The 17,678-nt window shown below is 50.1% G+C and overlaps 4 protein-coding genes across 4 annotated transcripts; 3 read left to right on the top strand and 1 right to left on the bottom strand.

Moving 5' to 3' along the window:
- Nucleotides 1-1,876: 1,876 nt before the first annotated feature.
- CABS01_15214 (mycocerosic acid synthase) lies at nt 1,877-9,558 on the top strand (the record flags this gene model as incomplete). The annotated part of the gene is made up of 8 exons (XM_060548550.1): nt 1,877-2,050; nt 2,107-2,520; nt 2,581-2,767; nt 2,840-3,427; nt 3,485-3,898; nt 3,957-4,172; nt 4,234-8,621; nt 8,680-9,558. 8 exons carry the CDS (start codon nt 1,877-1,879, stop codon nt 9,556-9,558), a joined length of 7,260 nt encoding a protein of 2,419 aa, XP_060392094.1.
- A 1,547-nt stretch (nt 9,559-11,105) lies between these two features.
- On the top strand, nt 11,106-11,414 carry CABS01_15213 (uncharacterized protein; the record flags this gene model as incomplete). Its single annotated transcript, XM_060548549.1, has 2 exons — nt 11,106-11,208; nt 11,266-11,414. 2 exons carry the CDS (start codon nt 11,106-11,108, stop codon nt 11,412-11,414), a joined length of 252 nt encoding a protein of 83 aa, XP_060392093.1.
- A 1,364-nt stretch (nt 11,415-12,778) lies between these two features.
- On the top strand, nt 12,779-14,104 carry CABS01_15212 (uncharacterized protein; the record flags this gene model as incomplete). Its single annotated transcript, XM_060548548.1, has 2 exons — nt 12,779-13,327; nt 13,478-14,104. 2 exons carry the CDS (start codon nt 12,779-12,781, stop codon nt 14,102-14,104), a joined length of 1,176 nt encoding a protein of 391 aa, XP_060392092.1.
- A 258-nt stretch (nt 14,105-14,362) lies between these two features.
- On the bottom strand, nt 14,363-15,306 carry CABS01_15211 (metalloprotease; the record flags this gene model as incomplete). The annotated part of the gene is made up of 3 exons (XM_060548547.1): nt 14,363-14,444; nt 14,500-14,662; nt 14,715-15,306. The coding sequence occupies 3 exons, from the start codon at nt 15,304-15,306 to the stop codon at nt 14,363-14,365; spliced, it is 837 nt and encodes a 278-aa protein (XP_060392091.1).
- Between the last annotated feature and the right edge of the window lie 2,372 nt (nt 15,307-17,678).

Here is a 17,678-nt window from a genome sequence, read left to right as displayed (position 1 = left end):
ATGCTGGCCAAAATTCGCGCTTCCCTCTATATACCTAATTCCTCTTCATCTCTTTGATGAGAAGGGGTTGTGAACATGCGGTCTAGTCCCATAAATCCTTCTGTTCCAGAGCGAAATATGTGCAATGCTCTCATAGTCACCTTCTCGAACACTGCACCCGTCTCGGCTTTGATTGTTGCCGATTTCGGCGAAGACTCACCTCTGTCGGAACTTGTGGGCTACATTCGCCGTTGACTGTAAGCTGCGTCTAGCAGCATTTGGAGCTTATTCTTGGTATGAAAGCCTAAATCAGAGACAAATGCACCATAACCCCGCGCTTTGATGCCTACCCGCCCACGAGCAAGTTTGTAGTAGACCATTGCCCAGGCGATGTTAACGGCTGTTATTTTAGGTTTGTAAACCCCCTTACACACCGGTATTTGGGAGATGACTTGACTCACACTGGGACAATCCTGTGAAATTGAAGTGAACGCCGATGGCCGATATATATCTACGATTACGATAGGGAAAGGCCTCCCGCAAGACGCGGAATTGGATGTGTCCTTTGGATATCAGGGAGTATATTAGAGTACGGGCAGTAGTAAACGAATTTTGCCTTGTGTTTGGGCTGGGTGAATGTGTCTCAATGACGCTACACAATGTACGGTCATGATGTAAGGACATGATGTCAAGTCAGCATGTAAGGTCATATACTATTCCTTATCTGCGACCCTAGCCTGTTTAAGCTTTTACCGTCGCGACTGCTTCGGTGCCCCACAAAAGTGTCGTCTTAGCACAAAATCGAACTAGAACAATGTTTGTCTGTGGACTACGACAGAATTGCTGCCGCGTTCACAATGCCGAGCAGCAACTACGGGATGATGAAACATCTACCATCATAGTTGCAACATGCAAACCCCGTTCTGGCTTGCTCACGTCCTGGTAATCACTGAGAGTGCTTGAAGATGAATTATGTAAACAAAGATGGTGGAAGGCTGAAAACCACACTACCAAACATAAAGTGCAGCTAAGATCATTGTACACCTCCGCTTAGATCGGATATTCGTTAGTACTTGCTATGTACCAACCAAATCATTTGCTCCCAGGTGAGTGTAGAACTACGACTACAACACCAAGTCATATCCAAAGAACTTAATCGTATGGTATTCGGAGTGGCTTAATCCTTCAACAGGGTGTCCGAGCGGGATCCCATACACATTATTTCTAGTCTTGCTGTAATGTGATAGGTTTATAACTACGTCCACTATCTGGCTCGTACTAGTATTATCTCAATACAAGCACGATATAAGTCTTTCATTTGTACTTTTGTAACTTTCTTCTTGACGTTATTAGCTTTATTTGCGACCTGCTCTATACTTGCGACCGTATTTTTACCCCTTCTCGCCCGGATGATGCTTTGACTCATACTGAGTGTGCCCTCCAGTAAAGATCACGCCAACGCTCGGAACGCAGTGTCGTGTCCGCGGCCTCCGATGCCCAGGAAACAAAAGTTCCCTAGAACTCGGGGATTCTTCGCAAGGTTCCAGTGAGTTATCGTTAATGGGGAACAAGCCTCCCTGCAGTGTCCGTATTCTGGGCATTCAGGAAATGGGCTCACCACAACAAAAATGCGACGTGGATAAGCATGATGAGGGATTGGGCAACATCTAGCCAGTCCTTCATTAGAGTCCAAACAACATATATCCAGACACATGTCTATATATATGTTTATGTATTCCTTCATTAAGAAAGCAGCCCTTAATCCTTTGTGTTACAAGGTTCTAGTCGTTGTAGGTCATTGCCGTTGAGTTCGAATTCATGTTAAGGTAGTGAACAATACTCACTCCCAACTCGCTAACAACAATCCGACTCCTTCTTCTCTTCCCTGTCAGAAACCATGGCTGAGCCTATTGCCGTCATTGGCCTGGATGCCAAGCTTCCATGCGATGGAGACAGCGTCGAGAAGTTCTTTGATTTTTTGATTGCCGGAAGATCTGCGCGAGCTCCTGTTCCTGCAGATCGCTACAACGCGGAAGCATTCTGGCACCCCGATAATCACAGAGATGGAGTTGTAAGATACCCAGCATTTCTCTCTGATTATCTCAAGCTTGATTGACACGAAAACAGATCGGCGGAAAAGAAGGGCATTTCATGCAAGCCAACGTGAAGGCGTTTGATGCACCATTCTTCGCCATGACTCCAGCAGAGGCTGCGAATCTGGACCCGCAGCAGCGAATGCTGCTTGAATGCGTCTACACAGCGATGGAAAACGCTGGATACACCATGTCTGACATGCAGGGCTCGCCCACTGGCGTCTATGCGGGAGCGTTCATGTGGGACTATCGAGATCTCTTGATCAAGGACGTGGACACTCCCATGACATACACGGCGTGTGGCACCATTGCTAGTACCCTAGCTGGGCGTGTATCATGGTTCTATGATCTCCGAGGTCCAGCCCTGAGTGTTGACACTGCTTGTTCGAGCAGCATGGTTGCCCTTCATCAAGCTGTCATTGGCTTGAAATCACGCGACTGCAACATCGTCAGTGCCACATCTCATAGCTTCCTCCCTTCCAACTTATGCTGATACGGATCGCGAAAGGCCATTGCCTGTGGCACAAACGTGTTGCTTTCCCCTGAGATGGGCTTGGAGCTGAATGGTCTTGGTGTTCTGGACCCATCTAGTACATCTTACAGTTTTGACAGCAGGGCAAACGGATACGGGAGAGGTGAAGGCATCGCAGCTGTCGTCCTGAAAAGGATGTCCGATGCTCTACGGGACGGAGACAGTAAGCACACCCTTTCTAGTTGCCAGAAAGTTGAGCGCGACTTGAAAATTCTGACACGTGCGGTTTCGCTAGCTATTCGCGCCGTTATTCGCAATACCGGGTGCAACCATGATGGACACTCTCCTGGTCTTACAGCACCTGCCAAGGAGGCCCAGGCTGAGATCATGCGATTGACTTATGAGCAAGCCAAGCTCGACCCCTCAGACACACGCTTCTTTGAGGCTCATGGAACGGGTACGAATGTTGGCGATCCAACAGAGGCTGCTGCCATTAGTGAGATGTTCACGCGGTATCGATCGGCGAAAGAGCCTCTGTACATCGGCGCCCTGAAGAGCAACATTGGCCATACTGAAGGCAACTCGGGCATTGCGTCTTTCATCAAGGGCGTCTTGTGCGTGGAGAGAGGTATCATTCCAGCGAACGCATGGTTCCAGGAAAGAAACCACAAGATCCCGGTCGAATGGCATCTTGAGTTTCCAACTACCTCGATTCCCTGGCCCAAGACCAAGAGAGGCGTTCGCAGAGTCTCGATCAACTCTTTTGGAGTTTCGGGCACCAATGCCCACGTTGTGCTGGAGGATGCGCTTCATTTCCTAAGGGAGCATGGACACGCCGCACCCCACCGTACTATTGAGGTACCCCGGCTGCCAATGACAACTCGTAAGGCCAACTTCCCTTTTGGTGATCCAAAATACAAATACTGAAGTATAATACTAGCAAGTCAAGCACCTCCGGTCATCAATGGAACTATATACCATCCCCAGCTGTTTGTCTTTAGCAGCCATGATCACGATGGTATCGCCCGACTCTCCGCTGCCTACAAGGGTTATCTGCCGAACATGACGGAGCCTCTCTACAATCTCAGCTACACTCTAGCGGCGAAGAGGTCTACCTTCAACTGGCGCACCGCAGTTGTCGCCAACTCTTCCGTGGAACTGAAACATGCGCTATCTCAGGGCCCACGAGCAACTCGCGTTGTTTCCCAGCCCGGCGTCGCTCTCGTGTTCACCGGTCAGGGAGCGCAGTGGGCCCAGATGGGCAACGGTCTCATGTCCTATGAGCCTTATAGAACGAGTCTTGAGTGCGCCGATGCGTATATGAAGACCTTGGGATGTCAGTGGTCTGTCATCGGTGAGTTTTCTCCCAAGTTTTTCCGTCAGTCACAAGTCGAACTAACGTTGAACGACAGACGAGCTTTCTAAGATTTCCAACATGTCTCTCATCAGCGGCGCCGAGTATTCGCAGACTTTGTGCACGGCTCTGCAGGTTGCTTTGGTTGAGCTTCTCCGCGATTGGGGACTCAGAGTTGATGCTGTTGTCGGCCACTCCTCGGGCGAGATCGCGGCCGCGTACTGTGCGGGTGCTATCTCTAAGGAGTGTGCTTGGCGTATCGCGTATTGGAGGGGTAGGTGGCAGCATTTTTGCAATGAACCAATATAGCATGTAGCTAATCGACCTCACCACAGGAAAACTCTCTGCTAGATTGGCAAACTCTCCGACGCAACCGAAGGGCACGATGGCTGCAGTCGGATTGACTCTGGACAAGACCTTGGAGGCTATTGACCGACTCAACCAGTCCGGGCTCGAATCTGCCGGAACGCTTACCGTCGCTTGCATGAACAGTAATACTAGCCACACTGTGAGTGGTAGTGTTGCAGAGGTTGAGGCACTCATCGACAAGCTCAACGAGGACAAGATCTTTGCGCGGAAGCTTGCAGTAGAAATGGCATACCATTCGAGATTCCTGGAACCCATTTCGCAAGAGTACGTCGAGTGTATCGGAAGGATCCGGCCTCCGAGTTCCCGCGCGAACCATTCTTCCGACGTGCTTTTCTTCTCGTCAGCATACGGGATACAGATACAACATGCTAAGTTGCAAGACGCGAACTACTGGACCAAAAATCTAACCTCCCCGGTGCGGTTCAATGAATCCGTGACGACCATGCTTCAAGCTCTTAACAGTCTCAAGGGCGATGGTGGTTCATCCCAGCTCATTACAGATATTGTTGAAGTTGGTCCTCATTGCGCTTTGCGGGGCCCTCTCCGAAATATTATCCAGGATGTCAGGGTCAACAGTAGTGTGAAGTACCACCACCTGCTCAAACGGGGCGACTCTGACTTGGAGGTTCTCATGGGAGCAATTGGATCGTTGTTCTCTCGCGGCATTCAAATTGACTTGCTCAAGGTCAACCACACCCTCGGTGCCCAGCCGTCAATGATGATTGACCTCCCTCGGTACCCTTTCAACCACACGCGAGAGTATTGGAACGAATGCCGACTAAGCAGAAATTTCCGCTTCCGGCCGTACCCACGACACGAGCTACTTGGAGCGCCAGTAAACGATTGGGATGGAAAGCATGATGCCATCTGGCGCAATTGGATCCGTCTGTCTGAGAATCCATGGGTGGAACACCACACCATCTCGGGATCTGTGCTGTATCCTGCTGCCGGTATGCTTGTCATGGCCATCGAGGGCTGCAAGCAACTGTCGGAGCGTTCGAACCCAGGAAAGCCGATAAAAGGCATCCGGTTCCGCGAAGTCTCTTTCCATTCGGCCTTGCAAGTTCCAGAGGGTGCTTTGGGCGTCGAGTCCCACCTCTATCTTCGCCCTGTTAAGCAAGCTGCCATGGAGACCAAGCCTTCAGCGTGGCGCGAGTTCCAGGTCTGCACAGCCCAGGACGATGACGAATGGCGGGAGCATTGCTGCGGTCAAGTTCTCGTGGAATACGACGAGGCGGCTACGGCTGTTGATGGCGGTCTCGAAGAGCGTGCTTTTAAGGCTCATTGCGAAGCCAGGATTGACCGGAGTCAGCGTAACTTCACGCGGCGCGTTTCGTCCGAAAAGATTTATAAGTCTTGGGAGAATGTCGGCTTGGTCTTCGGCCCAACCTTCCAGACCCTTGAGCACGCCATTGTTGACCATGAAGCCGGCGTCACCCTGGCCAGAGTCAAACCTACGACACCTCTCCTGAAGGCTCTGACACCTTGCGGCTACTTGCAACCGCACTTGATTCACCCTACGACGTTGGATGGTGCGCTTCAAGCATGCCTGGTGCCACTCGTTTCCAACCCTTCCCATAAGCAAAAAAACGCCATTGTCCTGTCTTTCATGGAAGAACTTTGGGTTTCTACTGCGGAGCACTCGGAAGATGGCTATCTCGTTATTGCGGACTCTGTAGCCCACGGCCGCAAGAAACATCACATGTCCTGCACCGCTGTCGATTCCGTTTCAAAAACGCCCATGATTCGAGTTTCGGGATGTATTGTGACAGAGATTGACGGAAACAATGACGACTCGATTTCAGAGCAGGACCCTAGACACAGAGCATGGAGCATCGATTGGGCTCTGGATCCCGAGTTCCTCGATACAGAACAGACAGAGAGAGCTTTTTCGGGGCCTGGAGGGTTCCAGAAGTATCTCAGTGTCCTGGCTCACAAGGATCCTTCGATGAAGTTCCTCGACATTAACAAACAAGCTTCTTCTTTCACGGGAGATATTCTGTCCACGTTGTCTCGGCGTTGCGCGCAGTATGACTTTGCCGCAACTTCGTCTTCATTGGTGGATGAATCAAAGAAGCCCATTTCGGAAGATTATGTGCGATATAAGACTTTTGATATCACGGAGGATCCAACTTCCCAGGGCTTCGATGTGGCGTCATATGATCTTTTACTTGTACCGGTGTCTTTGATACCCAATACGCTCATCGATGGGTTCTTGAACATGTGCCTCAGTCTCGTGAGACCTGGTGGTAAGTTCATCTTGACGGCGGCGAGCAGTCCTATCGTGGCAAGGAGCTGGGGCGAGTATCTTGGCGAGACCGGGCTTGCTAGCATCGACGCGGTGCTTTGTGATCAGGGCTCATCAGTCTTGGTGACGACCACCCTAGTAGCGAGCACCCCGTCGTCTCATGGAACTGATATTGAACCGCCATCTGGAAGCTACTATATCGTAGGAGATCTCTCTTCGCCAGTCCAGCGCGACGTGGCTGAGGAGCTGGCATCCTCTTTGCAGTCAAAGGGCTTGTCGGTCAAGACCGCTACGATCCCACAATACGCTCAGCTCACAGAAGCAGCGTCTAAGGAAGAGATCTCTCAGAGGACCTGTATCGTACTTACGGAACTGGACACGCGTCTACTTGTTTCAGCCAACAACGAGATCTTGAGGGCTATGAAAGCCATGATTACTGGAAAGCGCCTGCTCTGGGTCAACAAAGAGTTCTCTCCAGACACCGCCCTCGTCAACGGCTTTGCTGCGAGTATCCGATTGGAGAAACCCGAACTTCAGTTTGTCACTCTCACCTTCGATCCACAAGAGAGCAACGGCGTCATTTCAGACAGGATCGCCATAGTAGACGCACACCTTTCGAGCAGCAAGGGTTCTGTGGAAACCATGTACAGGGTTGCCGATGGCCTGGTCACTGTTCCACGCCTCGTCGAGGTCTCCACAATCACTAGGCACATCAAGCAGGCTTTTGCTGGCGACACATCTGAGGTTGCTTTTGGCGCGAATCCGAGTCGACCACTACGACTTCAGGTCCAAACCGTTGGACTATTGAGTTCGCTCCATTTCGCCAACGACCACCTGCACACTACTCCCCTAGACAACCTCGAGGTCGAATTTCAGACTATGGCTACTGCCGTCAACTTCAAGGACTTGGCCGTCATGCTCGGAAAGATCCAAGAGACACCTGTGGGTCTCGAGGCCGCGGGAATCGTCACCCGAGTCGGCTCGGGAGTCACGCGCTTCAAGCCTGGCGATCGTGTGTTTGGCTTCACTTTCAACGGTGCATATTCTACGTACGGCAGAGGTGCTGAGGGCACTCTGGCCAAGGTACCCGAAGACCATTCCTTTGCCGAAGCCGCGGTGATTCCCATTGTGTACACAACGGCATATGCCTGTCTCTACGACATTGGAGAACTAGAGAAGCGGGTGAGACGCGTCCAGAAGCCTAGCTTGCTGGTTCATGCGGCGGCTGGCGGTGTTGGTCAAGCTGCCATTCAGATGGCTAAACGTGAGGGTGTTGAGATCTTTGCAACAGTTGGCAGCATCGCGAAGCGAGACTTTCTCGAGGAGACATATCAGATACCTCGAGATCACATCTTCTCGAGCCGTGATCTGACCTTCAAAGATGGCATTCAGAGATTGACTAGAGGCCGGGGAGTCGACATTGTCATCAACAGTCTTTCCGGTGACACGCTTCGTGCCACCTGGGAGATTGTTGCGCCGTTTGGATGCTTTGCCGAGATTGGTCTGGCCGATATTGAGTCCAGATCTCGTATCTCTATGGGTACCTTTGCCCGAGGCGTGAGGTTTGAGTCCCTTGAGTTGAATTACATGCGACAAACGGACCCGGAACGACTAGATGGGCTTTTTGCACGCGCCATGGAGAGTGTCGTTGGCCGCGATCTCGAGCGTCCCACACCAATCACGAAATACCCCATTTCCAAGATCCAAGATGCCATGCGGTTGATGCAGTCTGGCAAGCACATTGGAAAGATCCTCATTGAGTTCCACTCTGAGGACCTGGTCCGAGTGGTTGAGCCACGGAGACCCAGTGCCAAGTTCGCGTCGGATGCTACCTACATTGTCTCTGGCGGCTTTGGTGGTCTTGGCCTGGAAATCATTCGTTGGATGGTTAGCCAGGGCGCGCGCAATCTTGTCGTTACTTCACGAAAAGGGCCCGACGACGAAGCTGCCAAGGATCTCATCAGAAGTCTCCAAAGCGATGGCATCAAGGTTGTTGCTCCTTGTTGTGATATCACCGATAAGAAGGAACTTGAGCAGGCCATCACTTCGGCGCTATCTTATCTGCCGCCAGTGCGTGGATGCATCCAGGCTTCTACGGTCCTCAGTGTAAGTAATGGTCCCCCTGGCAGCATTTCTCGCCGACACTACTAATACCTCTTGATAGGACAACGTCTTCGCTGAAATGACCCTCGAGGAGTGGAATGCAGCAGTCAACGTCAAGGTAGCGGGAAGTAGGAACTTGTGGGAAGTCCTCATTGCTACCAAAAACGACGATTCAACACTCGACTTCTTCGTCATGTTGTCGTCTCTCACCAGCGTCACCGGCAACAACGGCCAAGCGAATTATAGCGCGGGCAACTCGTACCAAGACGCCATGGCGCGCTTCTTGTCATCTCAAGGCCACAACGTAATCGCCCTCGACGCCCCAGTGTTGACCGATGCTGGTATGGTCGCTGCGAGACCAATGTTGAGGGAGTATCTTCTCTCGATCGGCTGGGCTAGCATGTCTGTGGAAGAGCTTGTCAATGCGCTGGATTACCACTGTCGCCCCAGGTCCGAGAGCGCAGAGCTCAAGGTAAAGGGTGCTCAAGTCATTCCCAGGCTCTGGTTGCCCAAGTACTCGGCGGATGAAGGCGCTGAACAGCCTAAATGGCAGCATGAGCCGATGTATAACCACTTAGTTCTTCACGGCGCTCACCATGGCGGTTCCATGCCCGGCAAGCAAAGCTCTGCTAAGCGCTCAGTTGGCGACCTCATCGCTGCCGCCGAGTCCCTGGGAGATGCTGAGGAAGCCGTGCTTGATGCTTTGCTGGGACAATTGGCCAAGATTCTCAGCTACGAGCTGGCAGATCTTGATCCCTCAAAGCCCTTGAATTCGTATGGTGTAGATTCTTTAGTGGCTGTAGAACTTCGAGTATGGATGACCAAGGAGGTTGGCGCGGACATTTCAGTCTTTGACATTACTGGCGGGCAGGGCATCAAACAGCTTGCAGGAAAGGCCGCAGCTACTTCGAGGTTTCGGCAAAATGCTACTGGGAAGTAAGCCTGTTTGTCCTTATAAGGTAGGCAGCAGTCGCTTTGGTAAAAGGGGCTTTGTTACTAGCTGACCAGAATCAAATATATAGATAGACGGAGATAATCAATCACTAGGCGCAATGTACCATAAGAGCATGAATTGCTCAAACCTTCAGGCAATTATTAAAGAATAGTGAGGTGCAAAAAAGAAAAATAGATTTATTCGCGGCGGCTAGGGGGATATTCCGGACTGCACGGCAAAGTACTCAGCCATTATCTAAGCTGCACGTATGCTTGTTGTGTATAAGGCATGTGTCGAGAGACGGCATTATTCGGGTCGTATGCGAGGCCGACGATGTACGGAGTTTTTTTGGTTATGTCCTGGGTATGGAGCAGAGGTGTCGGATTGGAAGTCCAATTCGACCTCGGCGTACGGCCGACCGCGCAGGGGCCAATTACGGCCCCTACTTCCGATTATCGCGGCCTACCCAACCTACGGTTGGAACCTCCTTTTTATACCTACGCAGAAATTCATATAGTTCAATTGATCTCTTCGTCAACCCACGGTTCGAACCAATTACCCTGTAATAGGGATACCAACAAGAGGTTTATTACCCGTACGTTCGGAGCCCCCAAGGCTGAGCTAATGCCGATGCATAGGATTCTCGATATGCAGATGTATAACTATAATATACTTACCTGCTAACGGCGTAGTTGACTGGGTAGGCGACCGCGTTCAGTATTGGCGCGCAAGGGTCACTACGGACTAGCTGTTGGACATACTCTATAGCGTTGTTGATCTGGCTGCGCTGCTACTAGTGTAGTCGACGATGGTAGCAGACTGTACGGGGGGCGGAGGGGAGCACGGCACCATTGACGTGGAAAGTACTTGGGCAGGTGAGCTTCTACCTAGACGTATCGCTGCTCCGGCTCCAGTCATGGCGCCACGGATAGACTTAGACGCACGGCACAAGATTATCGGCATTGCGTCCTATATATGGCTACGTACAACATTAAGCTAAAGGTTAAGTCTCCGGTCGTCCCGTATCCCACCGGTCGCGGGTCGACGTCAGTACAAAGGTACGTATCTCCGTGAGGGAATTAAGCGAATTATAAGATAATCCGACTTGATATTCCTTGTTCCCGCAAACTAAAAATCGAGGATTGTCTCCGAGCTGGAGAAAAACTGGAGGAGTTTGTACTGATTTGTACTGACGTTGGCCCACGGCCGACGGGATAAGCTTAAGTAGTGGGCTTGGGGAGATGAATGAATTGCTTTAATATAAGAAGTTTTCAGACGACCTATTCCAGCTTGAACTCAAGAATTCGGTAACACCGAAGTTAAAGTCAGCCTTGGTTTGGTGGCTTAGGTTGCTCGATAACCCACTTCACTTGACAATAGGATTAAAGTAATTAATTGAGAGTTACCGAGCACTCCGGTCAAACAAATCTCAGTCAACTACATATACCTCAATAAATACGTTCGTGTACAATCCCTATGTGTTACCTTGTTATCGTGCTTCTTTACTATCCTGCAAGCAATCATTCAATACCGCCCCCCTTAACACTATTAAGATGCCTTCGACTCTAAAGATCGCTCTTCTAGCCTTCGCCACCCTCGTTGCCGCAGTGCCACCTACCTCTAATAATGACGACGGTAATCTTTTCGTAGTCGAAAGTCAGTGAAACCCCCACTGGATCCGCGCTACGTTATTATTGACTCAATGAGATACAGAGCGATGCGAGGCAGAGTTAGCCAAATGCAATAAGAGCAGCGACTGCTGCGGCCCTGCACCAGTTGCTTGTAGCTACGTCCCCAAATGCGGTGATAACCGTTGCGTGTCTCGTGCTCCTGGTGCATCATCCAACCCCACGTGCCTCTAGACAGCTACTACGTGTCGAGATAAGCGGGATTGCCATAAGATAAGGCTGGGGATTACTTATGAATCCAGTAACTTTGTGGTACTTTGGCGAACCAATTGGGGTCTAAATATACATCTACTTGATACGAGAACGCTGCCGATCATATGGCATGCCTCGGCGGACTTGGCGGGTATTTGTTTTCTATGAGGAAGGAAACAAGGTCTTTTTAAGTACTTCACAAGCCACTCCACAAGAGGTTTACCTTGCCAGTCACAAATCAAAATTGCTAGATTATCAATAGATGGAGGAGTATTCTTAATTATATCGTACACATCTACTCATTGAAGAATGTAGTCGTCTTAAGACAGATGTCTTGGAGAGCCCGCTATGACCTTGGGTTTAAGGATAAACAAACCTATATCTATGTCCCAACCCGAGGTACTACGGTTCTATCACTAATACCCTCAATCACTATCCTAAGGTAGCTTGCACGGGGGCCCGTATATCCTAGTCCCGTCATTAGGTAATCAGATACTTTTGCAGATCAGTATTCACAAGCAGCTTGATTGCAGCCCTGCTTTTTAATCTGGGTTCAGGACAATCTCCAAGGCTACCTGGCCGCAGCGCCTGGGGGCGCGTGGCCTGATACTATTCTGGTATTAGGCTGCACCTTGCTACATGTATGCGGTTGGAACAGCTTAAAGCATTAGAGGCGAGGAAAGAGATAACATAATGCACATGTTTTGAGTAGTTGTTGTAATGTAGATGGTAACTATATGTTTGAACTTTATGTCCTGGTTATTTTGATAGCTTTTATCATGGCTCTGAGAGACGAAATGATGTTTAGTTCTGGATGAAAGGCGCACCCAATCTCAAGCTCCCCCGCCCGCCTATAATAGCCTTCTCTCGACAAACTTACGAGAATGAGCTTGGACTATTCACCATGCCCTAAGAATTCAATGCTCTCGCATTACTCCACTGACTCTTGTTCCATTTTGCCTGGCTCATTCGCCTACTATGGTAAGGTATCAAATAGCTGGAACAATCATGGAAGTGTCCAGTCCGAGACTAGAGGACGATGACCTTTCGCAATCGAGCCCTCCTAACAAGGCTGTTCTGTCGTGTCTTCGAAATGACCATGAGCCGAGAAAAACAGATATCCTTCTGGTCATGCTTGGTGTAACTAGGGTTAAGAAAAGCACTAGTATGGTTGAGGGGTATATGCATGTGGTGTTCGGCTTCGACGCCTCGTCAGTCAATCTCCTCCATTTATTCAGAGTTATTGACTCATTTTAGTTTGTGACCGCAGAAACTCCATGTACAAGAAAAAGCTCAAGGAGTGGCATATTTTCAAGAATGAATCATCGAGTCAACCTTAAAGTCGCATGGACGGTCTGAATACGCCACTCGTCAAGCGACGACGATGTGCGGGGGCAAAGCCCCAGATACTAGCAGAATACCAATCGGGGGCAGCATTCTCACGGCGTACGCATGATCTGGTGCTGGACTGGCCAACTGCAGAGCTGAAAGCTTTGGCCTGCATGCTCTATTCGACAGGCAATCATCTCATGGGCCTCTTCGATCAGGGCCGTCCAGGGGAGACTTCATCTGGATGGAAAGTGAACTCATTTGGTTTGACGCCCCCACAGGGTCATGAGGACTACTCGGCAGAGTGGACAGCGATTGCCGATCAACGCCATGGCGCTTCAACTTTGATCAGCCAGGGAAATGGCACACAGCAGAAGTGCCAAAGAACTCTTCTGAACGTTTTCAAAAGCATCGACCAGCTTGCACAACAGGAGGATCCCTGGATGTTGGTTTACCTATGGAGGATCATACTATACTTGCGAGGGATTTCATACCGTATCGAGAACAAAAAAGTGGGTATTCCATCCACACGTCTTGGACCTCAAAACGATCACCTGGTCGGCCATGTCATTTCCAGCTTAGCAGGACTCTTCATCATTCGCAAAGGATCTAGTATAATGGTAGACTGTCTCAACTCGTTACGCGTCTTCTCGCTCGATAGAATGAAGCTAGCTATTGAACGCGTCTTCAAGTTCTGCACGGACTCGTTTCAAAAGCTACTCGGCGGATCGCATCCGGTGGTTCTCATTATGGTCGCTCGATTTTGGAGATACTGGCCCGCAGCGCTTGCTGATAATGTATTGCCGAATTACGGGACTCTCTTGGCTCGCTCCGGAACTGAATTTGGGTCTTCTGATGAGCGTACAAGTTTCTTTCTGACTGAGTACATGTACGTTGCGTACTATCATGGGCATAATATCACCTTGACATATCAGCTGGCTTCTGACCTTTGTCAGAGATCTGAGGAACTCGGGCCTGTTCCACACTGGAGGGGGGAAACATATGGCTTCGTGCTTGCCTCCAAGTTACTGGCGAGAATTGACAAGGAGAAGGGAAAAATTGACCTCTGGCATGGTCGTCTAACTCCTCTCGCCGAGAAGCTGCGAAACGGCGATCGAGAATGCCAAACAAGGGCCTTACAGATCCGACGCATGATGGCCCGCTGGTATCGTGAGGCGGGTAACAGGGAGCGGGCTCAGGAACAGAGGGGGTATGCTGATGAAATATTCAACTCAATGAGAGAACTCGGGGTGGAACAAGGCAACTGGAATCTGAACTGGCCGTTCCAAAGTGGGCAATGCCGTCCTTCTGAACTTGCACGTGTTTACAGGCAACACACCTAGGCAGAGCGTTCACTTGGCAAGACAAACTTTGCTTCTGACAGAGTTCGTAATGGACATACACTTAATTTCAAGTAGTAAAGTATGTACTGGAATCGCACCTCATCTTCTTCTCCCAGATGATTCTTATCCAACGATCGGTATCACGTTGGCGGAGTCTTCCCTTGACATCGCTTGGTTTGGCATAGCTGATGTTCTCGACTCGAGACGCAACAATAAGGCTAGCTGCATCAGTGGCTTGACATTACCGACTTGAACCATTTACTGGTAAGAAGCGCGGTAGGTGTCCCAGTAGCTGTGCATGCGAGTCTCCTGGCCATCCGTGAAGTGGGTGAAGCAGTCACTGTGTAGTAGTCAGTATGGAGGTTCATCACCGATCGTATAGATAGAAAGCTTACTCGTCAGAGTAGTCCATGTAGTTGGTGACAGGGTCGGTGCCAGCCAGGGTGGGGCAGGTGTCACGGCCAATCTCGCAGTTGTAGGCCTCCTCAGCCTCGAAGGGGGTATCAGAGACATAGTCACCGTTACCGCCGCACTGGTATCCCTCGAAGGTGTGGTAGACTAATGGGGAAGTCAGCTTCATTCAATATCTGCCAGAGTTGGAAAAACTTACGTCCAAGCCAGTGGCCAACCTCGTGGGTGGCAGTGTGGCCAAGGTTGTACTGGGGCAGGCTACCGCCGGGGACAGAAGTAGAGCGGATGACAACACCGTCGTAGTAGAAAGCAGAGGAACCGGTGGTAACAGTCTGGGGGAAGTAGGCGTATCCGAGGTAGGGGGTACCGGGGAGGAAGTAGACGTTCAGATCGGCGTAGGTGCCCTTGCGGAGCGATCTCTTCATGGCGAGCTCGGCGCTGTCGGAAGCCCACTGGCTGTTGATGGTCCAGTCGACACCGGCCTGGGCGAAAGAGACATCGTGAGGAGCGTAAGCCTCGTTGAGGACATCCAACTGAGCGTTCAGGGTGGCCTGGGTAAGGTAACCACCGCTGACCGAGTTGGAAGTGGCAATGACGTGCCAGTAGACATTGACCGTTATGGGAGCAAGGCGAGTAGCGTTACCCTCGACGCGAGCGTTGTCCTCCTTAAGCTGAAGGCGCTGGGCAACCTCGATCTGCTCTTCCGTGGGGGAAGGGGTGCCGCAGGAACGCTGGGCAAGAGCAGTGGAGGCGGCCGCAAGGGCGGAGACGAAGAGGGTCTTGAACTGCATATTAAAAAAGAGACCGGACACCTGACTGGAGTTGGCTTGGCTGGGGTGGGATGAGGATGAAAGAACACCTTGATGGCTGATGTTTCGACACTTTATATAAGTTCTTTGCCGTCTACTGTCTGCTGTTGAGTTCACGTACCTTCTCAAGGTTCATATCACGAGCGCCTGAGTATCTCGACTTCAACCTTCCTCAAATGGAAGAGACCGAAAGTCTAGCAACATCATGGCCAGGCTCGTCGTACGTCAACTGGGGACTGTTCAACGCTCTTTTGGCTAGTGGTCTCGAATGTGGCTCCATCACTGGAATGTTGATTCATGCTCAGAAGTTAGCCACCTGCTGAGTTTGTCCAGTTGCAGACCGTTGAAATTGACGACAGGACCAAACGGCCTTGCGTGATAAGCCGGCTGGGCGGCATATCTCGAGTTGCCAAGATGAATTGCGGATTTTGCCATCTAACAGGCAATGCCAAGACGGTGACTGTAGCCAAGAAAGGCACCAAGTCCTGAGTCCCGTTCGTATCTTGTGCAACGGTGTGATTGAACCTAGCAGATGCCGTTGATCGAGTTGCCTCTTACGCCAATCGTGAACAAATCATTGGCGGACAACGCGTAAAGCTGGGCTCAATTGCGGTCATTGCAGTTCCCACTGCCAGCTCTTGGCTCTCTTGGCAGCCTTGGCGGTTGACTACCATTGTTCTTTCTTACGATGGGGATTGGCCGATTCAAGCTTATATTTATGAGTATCGGGCGTTGCCGACCAACGAGGATGTTACCTTCCTTAATTTGACGTCTGTTCCACCCCGGATGCGAGGAAATCCTTCGAAAAACCCCGCGCTGCTCCGCCCACATCCCGGGAGTTGAGCACCGCCTATGTCCCCACATCTCCGGGGGTATCTCGATCTGCCGATTGTTCCTCCCGCTAAGTCCCGCTGAATTCCGCCCGCTGCAATTGTTTTCCGACCGCTGTCTTATCTCTTATGGCCCATTACGCCCACCATCTGGTGATCGAGCTATGGCTCGGCTCTAATCATCCATCACCTCGGTGAGGACCGTGAGGTAGATCAATTCCCTTTCTCCCAATGTTCCATCTTCTGATTACTAAAATGCTTTTGTACCCAACACAGCTAAGACTTGAGACTGCGCGGGAAGCCAGAAAATTGACCACGGTGAAAAGCTGTCATATGAGAGTGAATCGCCTCTACCTGGTGCTGTTCAAATATGACACTGCACCTCGCAGTCAGGACTGATCCAGAAGGTTGCGCGTAGTTGTTCGCGAGATAACTAAATCTGGTGGGTACTTCATCTGTCAACTTTGAAATGGGTTCTCATAGGTAGAAAGATGCTCTTGTACTGTTGCTCAAGTGGTCAATTCATTCATGTTTCTCATTTGAAGATTAGAAGGCAGGCAGTAGGGTATCGTGCCTCGGTGCAAAATCACCTGTTCGCGCAATATGTAATAGCAGTTATGCTCCAGAGTCACAATCATTATCATACCAGTAGTAGTCGTGTTGACCCTCTCCCCCTTGCCCTTTCTCCAACCATTGAGCAACTTCATGGGACTTTGTCCACTCCGTCGATACCTTTGCAAAGGCATGAACACCCCAAACTATCCGCTGTCCGCAATATGTACTTGTGGGACGTCATTGAGCTTTGCTGGGCGAAAGTTCATAATGACGGATTAAAGAACGATCGAGGGTGTGATTTCATTACTTCTTCCTGGCTGGTTTTATATACTCAATTTTACGTTCACTTACTATTCATATCAGCAAATGTCCTGGTCCCTCTAGTTCACCTAAGTACTTAGAGTAGTTTTACACTTATCTGATATATGACGATCGTCTTACGACATCTTATTCACATGGACATAGTGGGTGAAATAGGAAACAATAGTTCACACTTTACTGAAATAACAGTAAAGACGGAAGAATTGCATAGAAAGCTTAAATTTCGGCGGAAGCCTTTGGCATAGTCACACCATCGCCCACACATTAGCAATTGGACTTTGGGGGATGATTCCTACTCACATACCAAGCAATCAATAATCATCATCCTTGTTTCAACTTAGTTCTATTATTAGTTATTCGAGTGCTAGTCACTCATATAGAAGCTCATTACACCAAATCGAAATCAGCCATGTTAGAAGCTCTTATTACTGATTTCTTTCTTTCTTTTCCCCCTTAAATAGCTTCGACTGCTTGTAAGATTCTTCAGCTCCCTCATCTGAGCAATCAGCCCTTGGCTATCTCTACCCACTTTACATGTTACCTTTCGAACTCCTTTCAAGTCCCAAGTTCTCATTCATAATTTATAAGAGATGTATGTAATCTTTTCTGAATATCAGCATTATCAGCAGCTTTCATTAGTGTCTCAAC

The sequence above is a fragment of the Colletotrichum abscissum genome (assembly GCF_030869225.1).
Source record: "Colletotrichum abscissum strain IMI 504890 chromosome Unknown Scaffold_63.1, whole genome shotgun sequence".
Taxonomy (NCBI): Eukaryota; Fungi; Ascomycota; class Sordariomycetes; order Glomerellales; family Glomerellaceae; genus Colletotrichum; species Colletotrichum abscissum.
Note: the sequence above shows the minus strand (reverse complement) of the source record. Positions and strands in the feature narration are given on the sequence as shown.